This window comes from Perca flavescens, chromosome 21 (genome assembly GCF_004354835.1).
Source record: "Perca flavescens isolate YP-PL-M2 chromosome 21, PFLA_1.0, whole genome shotgun sequence".
NCBI classification, from domain to species: domain Eukaryota; kingdom Metazoa; phylum Chordata; class Actinopteri; order Perciformes; family Percidae; genus Perca; species Perca flavescens.
The window spans coordinates 22,749,492-22,761,104 of NC_041351.1; the positions used below are offsets into that span (position 1 = coordinate 22,749,492).

At 39.5% G+C, this 11,613-nt stretch overlaps 1 protein-coding gene across 1 annotated transcript; it reads left to right on the plus strand.

The window, feature by feature from the left end:
- Nucleotides 1–3,799: 3,799 nt before the first annotated feature.
- Nucleotides 3,800–7,957, plus strand: LOC114547920 (pepsin A). Its single transcript, XM_028567450.1, has 9 exons — nucleotides 3,800–3,855; nucleotides 4,711–4,861; nucleotides 4,954–5,071; nucleotides 6,254–6,372; nucleotides 6,606–6,802; nucleotides 6,910–7,026; nucleotides 7,300–7,441; nucleotides 7,595–7,693; nucleotides 7,786–7,957. The coding sequence occupies exons 1-9, from the start codon at nucleotides 3,800–3,802 to the stop codon at nucleotides 7,921–7,923; spliced, it is 1,137 nt and encodes a 378-aa protein (XP_028423251.1). The 3' UTR covers nucleotides 7,924–7,957.
- The last annotated feature ends 3,656 nt before the right edge of the window (nucleotides 7,958–11,613 follow it).

Sequence of the window (11,613 nt, forward strand, 5' to 3'; positions counted from 1 at the left end):
AGGAGCGACACAGTTTTCAATGACACTACACTTGCACATAAGACATTTATTGACTCAATCCATCAAACTAAGTTTCCCCTCTGGCATTTATTAGATTATAAGTTCTCAAAATACATGTCTTGTGTGTGGGAATTTCTGAACAATTAACTCCCATCTAATGCACACACCTGCAGACAAAATAATGGATGTACATGTCATTTTTACACCTCAGTACTTAGTGAATCCAAAAAGCCTGTTGACCATAAATTGTAAAAAAATAAATGTTAGTTACTTTATGAAAGTTTTCACTGTTGTCTACTTTTTGTACATAATATTGTTCCTTACACTTTTCCATACATACACATACCTTGAAATGCAGTTACATGATGACATATTTTTGTAAGAGACTCTGGGGATATTTTACTCTACATACAAATAAAGACAAGTGACCATTGGTCCTAAAGTGGAGAAGTGTGTCATTTCTTCAAATATTTTATTTGTAATAGGACAGTAGAACAGTATATACAGTGGTGCTCATAAGTTTATGAGCCCATGCTAAAGGTGACTAAAAAGAGGAATAATAAAATCATCTTTTGGAAATTAATCTTCATGCCTTAATTAAGAAGAAATAGGATAAATGCAACCTTTAAGGACACCAATTTCCTTTGTGAATGAAACATTTATCGTATATAAATAAATGTTCTTATTGTTCAGATTTTTATTTTGAAAGGCCAGTTATTTCATGGATCCAGGATACTATACATCCTGATAAAGTTCCCTTTGCCTTCACCATACCTAGAGATTGGTATGGTTTTATTTCAGTTAGTCTAATAGCTGGTTTGATTTGCATTGAGAGATGATTTTATGGAAAGTACCCCATGCCAATCTCTAGGTATGGTGAAGGGTATGTGATGATGTGGGGCTATTTTAATTCCAAAGGCCAAGGGAACTTTATCAGGATGCATAGTATCCTGGATCTATGAAATAACTGGCCTTTAAAAATACAAATCTGCCTGCCTCTATTGGAATTTAACATAGGGGTGTACTTACTTATGCCCCCTGTATTTTAAGGAAGAACATTTGTTTATTTACAATACATTATTCATTCACAAAGAAAATTGGTGTTCTTAAAGGTTGATTTTTTTATTGCTCTTTTTAGTCAACTTTAGCATGGGTTCATAAACTTATGAGCACCACTGAAACAGTATTGTGTGCCATTGTATTTTAATGTGTTTAGTTTAAACAAAACCACAGCTCTATCAATATTTTATTAGCAATAATTAATATTACTCAGTATCAAAGGGAAAATACTTTGATAAAAGAGTAAACACATGATAACGTAGCAGCGAACACAGTTACTGCTGAGACCCATGTGACCTATGTGACTGTGGTGTCTGTGTTGTGATGTTTTGCAGTTTTGGTTTGTCTTTATTGCTGTATGTTATAACACAATACACACATAACATTCACGAAAATATGGCAAATGCATAATAGAAAAAAACATATTTAAAACATAGAATACAGATTTAATAGTAGAGTATAGTTTGTATAGTTTTTATGCCATTACCGAGTTACTTGTTTTGTTATCTTGAGAAAATCTGATAATTAACTCGTTATCACGAAAAAACAAAAGATTGTTTCCTCTTACTACTTCTAACGTATATTAGAGATCAGCAGTGCCCATCGTGGACTGCGGTCAAACCAGCTGTCCCTGGCATCTGCACGGTCAAATCAGCCGCAATGGTTAGGGGTAAAACGCAGCGCCCAGGATGGGTGCTGCGAGAGGCACGGGCACAAGGGGACCACTGGTGTAAATAAAACACTTAAATAACTCCTTAAAGAAATGGGTTTGGTTATATAAAAGCTGTTAAAAAGACGGCCAGATATTAAAAGCAGGTTAAAAGAACCACTGGACAGGACGGACAGCGGGAAATTTAAAACTTTAAATAAAAGGTTACCTCCACAACTACCCTGGTGTCTATCCTAGAGAATTTACAAAATAAATACATAAAATTAAATTTATATACAAATACAAAAATATTTTAATTAAAACAATTAAAATATATATATATATATATATATATATATATATATATATATATATATATATATATAGTTATGTAAATAAATAGCCCGGCATCACAATACAAAATAAATTCTATCCCAAATTTAAAACATCTCATTTAAAGGTTAGGGTTAGGTGCTTAAAACACCATCGGGCACAACTGTATTGCAGCCATACCTGAATGTTAAATGCATTAAAATGGCCCAGATCGAGCTGACGGGACTTTTTCACTTTGCAATGTCTCTAAATTAATACTGTAGAAATGCTTGGATTTGTTTCTGTATGTTGTGTTGTCTTCCTGTCGACATGAACTTGTTGGCCATTTTGGGTCAGAATTGAAACATTTTTTTGTCAATTAAACTAATTTGTATGAAATTATACTTAATAGTTTTCTTTAAAAAAGGCATACACTATGAATTATTAAGACTAATAGTTAAGATCAGAGAATGTTGAGTGGATCACAGACTGCTATATGTCAAAGTTTAGTCTAGATGCTGTTTTGAAGCCATTTAAACATTTTAAACACCCAAAACTCAATGGAAGTAATCATTAATTTTACCTGCAAAGAATGTTGTATGGATTCCATACCATACAACATGCATCCATGTTATTTTTGGGCCATTTGGTTGAGAGAAACCCATATTTCACATGTAAACAACTTTAAAAACGGGTCAAATTTGACCCAAGGACAACACAAGGGTTAACTCAAAATGTGCCTGTCATTCTTAGAAGTTACTCATTAATTGTTTTTTTTCTTACACCATTCATGGTATTTTATGGTATTTTCTTTTTTATAAGGGACACAGGTAACATATACAAACATATTTATTGTAAATATAATTCTGGTAACTTTAATGTTACTACTACAGTATGTATTTTGTTACCTTTTTTAAAACTTTGTTAACACCCTGAAAACCAGTGTATGTCTGTCACTGTCAGCTCGATCTAGGCCTATGAATTTCTGAGCTCTGATAAACATTATAATAAGAGGAAACAATTTATTTATTTTTTATTTTTTATTTTTGGCAGTAGCTCAGTCCGTAGGGAGTTGGAGTGGGAACCAGAAGGTTGCTGGTTCAAGTCCCCGTACGCACCAAAGTACTGGGATAGCTGGAGAGATTCTAGTTCACCTCCTGGGCACTGCCAAGGTGATCTTGAGAAAGGCCCCGAACCCCCAAGCCATAAAATAAAATGAAAGTATAAAAAGCATGAAATAAAATGTAAAAAAATACACAAAACTGAAACATTAACCCAGATAAAACACTAAAATTGAACAGTTTCAAAGGCACTAGAGCCGTATAATGCATCACCTTTTGACCTAGCGAAGAGAACCTTTGTCGTTTCTTTTAGCGGTTGGCACCTCCAACATGAACACAAATATTACACTGTACCGCACTTACTCAAGCTTTATCGGAAAGTTTGTGTACCTTTCTTTAATCGTATAAATGACATTGTCTTGAGGTCAACGATTGCTTTGTCCATTACTTATCTTTACTAACTTATCACTTGTTTGTGTGAATTGCCTTATCATTGTGCAATGGTAAAATGTCAGCCCACCTGTATAAAAGAGGATGCATGCCTGTCTGTGGGCACTCAGGTTCTTATTCTTCAGGTGAGTACAGGATCATAGACCTACTACTGTGTATCACTTTTGCAGTATTTGAGTTTAAATGGTTCTGTAACGTGACCGACTTTAGTGACTGAAATGAATTTTCCCTACACAGTTTGAAAGCCGAGCCGAGCCGAGCCGAGACAATGAAGTGGGCCGTTGTTGTGTGTGCCATGGTGGCACTGTCCGAGTGCGTCATCCAGTAAGTCAACCTCACCACTCAAACACGTTTCTGTACCTGTTGTATTATTAATTTTTCCTACTACCTGAACTTCATTAGCTCCTACAAAATAACTGCAGACCTATGACATTCAGCCTACGTCTACACTACTACGTTTTCTCTCGTCCGCACTACTTCGGCGTTTCTGAGCCTCTGAGAACAGAGATGTATGGAAAAACTGCTGACCCCATTTTTCTCAGAGGTTGCATTGTTGTCTGGACGGGCGCTAAAGGAGACCATTGGAAACGACAATGCATGTCAGTCGTTCATATCGGTTAGGTAGGATTACGTACCTTTCGGTAACAGTTCCACCTCATCGTCGGTCCAAGCAAATAAATCCCAGGTCTTACTTTTTGCTGTTGTTGTTCTTTCTCCAAAGTATTTTCTGTATTTACAACTTTTACATCGATGATTTTTAACTGTAGAGAAATGTCAGGCCATTCCTGTGTACGATGATTATGATATGCGAATGGTCATGTGATATGCGTTGTCACACGTGTTAATATTGACGGAGATTTGATCAGCTGCTGGACCTAAAACTCTTGTGTGGACGGAGATAATCCTTGTCTCAAAATGCCACTTAACGTAGTATTGTAGATGTAGCCTTAAAATTAGCACGCGTCAGGCCTCTTTGTATGTACTGCCCTCAAGAGTAAATCTGAATTTAAGTTAAGGCAGCTTGGTTAGGCGAACATCTCTATCATGCTTTCTCATATACGAGTATTGAGAGGTTTACGAGGGAGGATACATGAGAAAAAACTCTTTATAGATCAATAAAAGGCTTACAAGTGTAGTTGAAACAACAGAATTTAAGTTGCTCCCTTTGGTTACACCTAGGGTCCCTCTGACGAAGGGTAAGTCAGCCAGGGAGAACCTGGAGGAGCAGGGTCTGTGGGACCAGTACAGACTCAAGTACCGATACAACCCCTCAGCCAAGTTTAACCAGCGCTTTGCCGTGGGCACCGAGGGTATGACCAACGATGCTGATGTGAGTAACAGCTGCTAAAGCATAAACAGACGAACTTTGACAAATGGCTCATTTGGTCATGAGTTATCTCATTTTCTCATTGTCATCTTCAGCTGGCTTACTATGGAATCATCTCCATTGGAACTCCTCCTCAGTCCTTTAAGGTCATCTTTGACAGCGGCTCGTCTAACCTGTGGGTGCCCTCCATCTACTGCAACAGTCCAGCCTGCAGTATGTACAACTATACATGAAAAAAACACCCCCTCACTTTTAGACAGATATTATACTACTGTATAACATCTGTGTTTACTGGACTGAGGTTTGGTATCCAGTTTGCCATCTTATTTCTCTGATTCCGGGGTATTTCGAACATAAACAGTTTACACTGTTTTTTTCTTAGCTTCAGAAATTATTGTCAGATTTTAGGGTTAGGATTAGGGATTTTGTGAAGTCCTGCCTGCCTTGACTGACATTTACCAAAGGTAAAAAAGAATCACACAGATGCACACGCTGGCATATGTCAGCTAACCACTAAGGACCCTGGGGGAACTAGGTGCCCATTAGCTAATAAAGCTAGCTAATAAATATTGAATAAAGAAAAAAAGATCTTAGTGAAATCCCATTAGTAATGATAGAATCATCCAGTAATGTAGTAGGATTTAGAGGCATCAAAATCCCTATGGTTTGGGTTAGGTATCCAGAGTTACAATGGTTAGGTTTAAAACCTGAGAAAATGAAAGGCTGAAGACCTCTGTAAGGGAATGCAGACCCTGGGAGCATCTGGTCTAAAGAATAGGAGGGTTGGGGTTAAAAGGTCATTGGAATAATTGCGGTGGGCCTACTGATTCAGATGTGGTGGTTGTAGAAGGATGGTCCAGGTAATGACTATAGAGGTTGTTTGTGCTGGTGGTGCCAGTGGGAAGGCCCGCCTCACAGGGTTCCATCCCTGAGCAAAACGTTCCCTAACCGGACTAGTAGACAAAGGAAAAGGGACAGAGCCAACCACCTGGAGGGACTGACTTTTTGGGGGTAGAAGAAGGGTCATAATGATCATTATGTTCTAAAGAATAGGAGGCTTGGGGTTATGGTTAGGGACGCATGTAGGCTTTTGCCTAGCTATATCTGAGGCATTGTGATCCCTTTCGGCCAGATCAGAGGTCGTCAAACAGTCTCCGATTAGTTGTTCCCATGTCTAGATTGCAAACGATAGATACATATTGGTTGTCCGTTAAACCAGATGGAAAACAAGAGGTTAAGATGAATCTTTATTAACATTCAACTGTTGACTTTTACATTTCATTTGCATCATTGGCTTAACTTTTGACTTCTTCTATATTGCAAAGAAATGTTATTATGCATCCACACCACATCTGCAAGCCTTAACTGTTTTTTTTCACATCTTTACCTTCCTAGACAACCATAAGAAATTTAACCCTGGCGCAAGCAGCACTTACAGAAACAACGGCGGAGCTCTGAGTATCCAATATGGTACCGGCAGCATGACTGGTTTTCTTGGATATGACACCGTGACGGTGAGAAATAAAAGCATATAGTATTACATGAAATGGTAAATTTGTATTTATTCACAGTTCCCATGAACTGATTATTATTTCGTCTTACCGAGTTAAAAAACGAAGGCTCTCAGATTCCTTCAATATTAAATATCTGCTTGCAGGGTCATATTCAAAGCAAATGAAGGGGGTAGGCTATTCGGATTACAACTTTGAAAATCCCATTATAATTTGAGATGCAATTTGTCCGTCAGGTGGGTGGCCTCCCCGTGACAAACCAGATCTTCGGCTTGAGCCAGAGTGAGGCTCCCTTCATGCAGTACATGCGTGCTGATGGTATCCTGGGCCTGGCATACCCACGCCTGGCTGCTTCCGGCGCTACACCCGTCTTCGACAACATGATGAAAGAGGGCCTGGTCAACCAGGACCTCTTCTCTGTGTACCTGAGCTCGTAAGGACAGCCATAACTTTTCAGGATCGTACTACTGACTTACACTGAGACAGTAGTGCAATGGATTTCTAGGTCCTTTATCGGTACATTCTCGCTTTCCTCTGCAGTAACTCTCAGCAAGGCAGTGTGGTGACCTTCGGTGGCGTTGACCCCAACCATTACTCTGGTGCCATCTCCTGGATTCCCCTCTCCAATGAGCTGTACTGGCAGATCACAGTGGACAGGTAAAGCCAAAGATACAGCATCCCAGGTCATTACGTTGCATTTCATTTTGTTACGGTTTATTCCGAAGCGACTGCCAATAAGTGCATTTAAACATGAAGGTACAAACTCGAAACGGCGAGAATCACATTGAAGAAGTACATTCGCTTTAAGTAAGCCAAACTCCAAAGTGCCACATGTACTGTAAGTGAAAGAGCAGGTCCCCTGAAAAGTATCTAAACCCAAGAGATATTGGCAAAAGTGTTTATGCACACTGTACTGTGTATCCCTTTCAGTGTTACTGTCAATGGTCAGGTTGTGGCTTGCCAAGGTGGTTGCCAGGCCATTGTGGACACCGGCACCTCTCTGATTGTTGGACCTCAGAGCAGCATCAGCAACATCAACCAAATGGTGGGAGCTACCAGCCAGAACGGAGACGTAAGTTCCAATAAAAGGACATGCTGGTTGACTGAAGCAGATTTATGTAGCCTCGCATTAACGTAACCCGACTTGAACAATAAAACCAACCCAATTTGAATACTCTTTCATACCTTTTTCTTTTATTTTCTTCTCTTTCTCCCTCTCCCTCAGTATATGGTCAACTGCAACAGCATTTCCCAATTGCCAGATGTGACCTTCCACATCCACGGACAGGAATTCACCATCCCAGGCTCTGCCTACGTCCGTCAGGTAAGTGTTTGCTTCTGTGCCAGACTTTGTTTTATCTCACCTCACCCTATTTCCCCTCCTTCTGACATTATTCTCCTAAATCTTTCACACAGTCTCAATACTATGGTTGCCGTACTGGCTTTGGCAATGGAGGAGACAGCCTGTGGATCCTGGGTGACGTCTTCATCAGACAGTACTACTCCATCTTCGACAGAGCTCAGAATATGGTGGGTCTGGCCAAGGCTAGATAAGCAACCTGAAGTCACCTTTCCCATGTGCCTTGAAACAAATCATGCGTACATCTTAGTATTATAGTAGGATTTCCAATATGCCTGAGACTCAAATCTTTTCCTTGTCCGGTATATGATATAATTTCCTGAAATCCAATAAAATTATTTAAATCAATTTGACTGGTGTTTTATGAGATTGCACAACAAATATACATGCCTCTAAATCTGTGTCAATGATCAGGTACTATAACATCTAATTTAACATGGCGGAAACCAAATGGAACACACCCTTTGATGCAAACACACACAAGCTTGCTAACAATTAGCCACTGAACTAGCCCACTGATTTGAAATGTGTTGGATTGGTTGGTATTGGAGGACAGACAATAGTAGTAGTACTTTGTCGTCCCATATTATAATTAAAAGCCGTTTTGATTTAGTGATTACATCTTGGTTTTGGACAACTTCTTTCCTCACTGTTACTAGACCTAAGTGCACATTGATGGTAGGAGGAAGTTTCACAAGAACTCCATATCATATCTTCATCAAACATTCCAGTCAGAATCAATTATATTTTTAGATTTTGTCATACAATGGGCTTACTGATGACAAAAACTTGCAGATACCCACTTTTGTCTCTTACAAGGGTGATATTAAAGCCAAATGAGCAGCAATATACGACAATATCCGTTCTTATGGATGGATAGATGGATGGATAGATAGGTAGGTAGGTAGGTAGATAGATAGATAGATAGATATGATGTGACAAGAGTGTGTGAATATGACATTAACTGCCGTTTTCAGACTGAACAGCCAATCCATCTGATTGGCTGTTGCCAACGGTGATGCCGGCCAACGCCATGTGGAGTCCCAAAATGGATCAACGGCCCACAGTCGCCTTGGTGTGTCAGGGCCTTAAGTGTAGCAATGTGATAACAAGTGGTTGTATGTTTGGGAGTCTCACTGTGGAGACTCTGCGGTATCCTGGTCTTAAGTTGGGCCCGAGATTCTTGTGATCAACTCCTTTAACTGTTGGCTCAGAGTGTCCCTGAAACGGCTGCGTATCCAGGGCCGTAAATATAGACAATGCGGTTGCACTGGGGCCCGTAGGGTGTAGGGGCCTATACACAGAGGGGGCCCTCCAACAATGTGTTGGGCAGAGAGTGAGAGTGACTTCAGATTGCCACCTAGGTGTTCAACGAAATAACGTTAAATAAAATACGGTTCAACTTTCTATACATGCCTTCGGAAATCAAACCCATCTCTATCATGGTGTTATTTAATATTTCTGTATATCAGTCTGCACTGCAGCGATCTATAGAATGTAGTAGTAGTATGCAGACGTAGAAGCGAGGCAAAAAACATACGGAAGAAGAATAAGTATAAAGATTCTGAATCAGCATTCACACAATAAAGTTGTGTACGTCCTTAAAGCCCTGCAACTATTCCTTTCACACAGCTCTAATAGTCATCATTAATGGGTTTTGTCCTGCACGTGCGTTTATAAGGTTTATCTAAGATCCTGAGTGTCTAGATTTCAAATGAGTGATCAAGCAAAGGTTCTCAATGTTATCCTAAGTTGAATACAATTGTACCCAGTGCTTGAAGTGGGGGGAAAAAAAAGGTGCCGGTACTCTCTTGCATTGGCAAATAATTATGACATTTGAGATTTCTACAGTGAAAACTTGGAGATATTGCTAGTACAACAATTTAATAACAATATTTAAACAAGTTGTTTGTGCGTGCGTGTGTGTGTGTGTGTGTGTGTGTGTGTGTGTGTGTGTGTGTGTGTGTGTGTGTGTGTGTGTGTGTGTGTGTGTGTGACAGCTTTAGTCCCCTCTCTGTCTGGCCAGCAAGTGATGGGATGCTGCGACATGTTTTGCAGCCCAGTTTGTTATCTTTAAAAACGAGCCAGCTGTTTGTGGAGCAAAAATACATCATTTGGTCCCTTGACCAACAGTCAGGCCATCCATGGGTTTAGTTACTCACGCTATTGTTGACGTCGGTGTCATCGACTAAGGTAACGCTAAGGTTGGTAGCTGCAGACTCCTCATTAATGCTGGCTTATCCGCTCACATCAACGTTAACGTTAGTTTGAAGCTCATGAATCGTACCTGATGTTTCTGGGTTGGACTTGGACTTCTGTTGACGTGTCTCTGTCACACGCGTTCTTTTAGTACCTTTCTGAAGCCAGGCGAACATGACGACTTACGAACTCAACACACTTCTTTTTAGTTTCTGGGTTTAAATCTGTTACGGTCAGGCTGCAGGCATCAGACAGCTTTTCCGAACTGTGGTAAGTCACATAGTGCCCTCTGGGTAGTGTAATTTATGTAACATTAGGGTCAATCTCTCTGACATTTACTCTTTCTCTGTCAGTGGTAGAGTACCGGCTACACGCGAGAAGTAGAGGTACGAAAGAAAAAGCGCAGGTACGCTTAAGAGTAAAATGTAGAAGTGCTGGTACTGTGTACCGGTGAGTACCGGCCCACTTTGAGCACTGATTGTACCTGAAAATGTACATGAAAGTGTGAACTTGTCATTTTTTCGGTCTGATTTTAGCCCATTGATTCGAAATGTATATAAAGACGGTAGTACTTTGTTGTCCCATATGGGCTCAGTTACAGTACAAATCTCAACACTGAAGTTAAAAAGACTTAAAAGTAGAGATGGTCCGATACCGATACCAGTATCGGATACTGCCTAAAACGCTGGTATCGGCATCGGGAAGTACTGGAGTTTATGCACCGATCCGATAGCCCTAAAGAAAATCTACGTTAAATTAGTTTATGTTCTTTTTCCGTTATAACTGACTGTCAAACTGCATAATAAAAGAAAGTTCTGTTGCATTCATTGTTTGTGTTTGTTCATGTTTTACAAAGAGTTTAACCTGAGCCAGACCGACAACAAAGATATAAATAATATCCCATCCATACAGGGATAGTAGTATACAGTTGTTAAAACATAATAAAATATATGACACACTGGTATCTGATCGGTACTCCGTATCGGCCGATATGCAAGTTCAGGTATCGGAATCGGTATCGGGAAGCAAAAAATGGTATCGGACCATCTCTACTTAAAAGCACATTTTAATGTTGATCATGCTAACAATAGTAGAATGAACTCTTTTGCCTGATATGACTGAATTGTCAGATAACCAAAACATGTTACGGTTACTTCAAATGTGTAAACCAGTCAGAAACATACAGTATATAGAGTTTCTTTCCTTACTATTGTTACTAGACTTTAGTGCACATTAATGGATAAGGAAGAAGAAAAAAAACTTGATGTGTTCTTTAAACATTCCTGTCAGAATTAATTATGTCTAGATTTCCTCATACAATGAGCCTCCTGGTCTGCCTACAGCAGATAAGCACCTTTGGCTCTGACCACAGTGCTATAAAGGCAGTAACTGAATGCTGCAGCCTCTAAATGTGCAGCAATATATGACAATATCAGTTCTTTTTTTGATTACAACATAGGTTAAAATGAAAATGGAACATGAACAAAATGTACACGAAAGTGTGTACTTTGTACTTAGCGCTCTGTCGGCCCATATAGGCTCATTTGCAGAAGACATCTCAACACTGAAGTTACAAAGGGTTAAAAGGACATTGAACAGTTGATCATGCTAACAATATTAGAATCAACTCTTTGGCCTGATTGAGAATGAATTGTCAGATAACCAAAACCTGTATGGAAATGGCA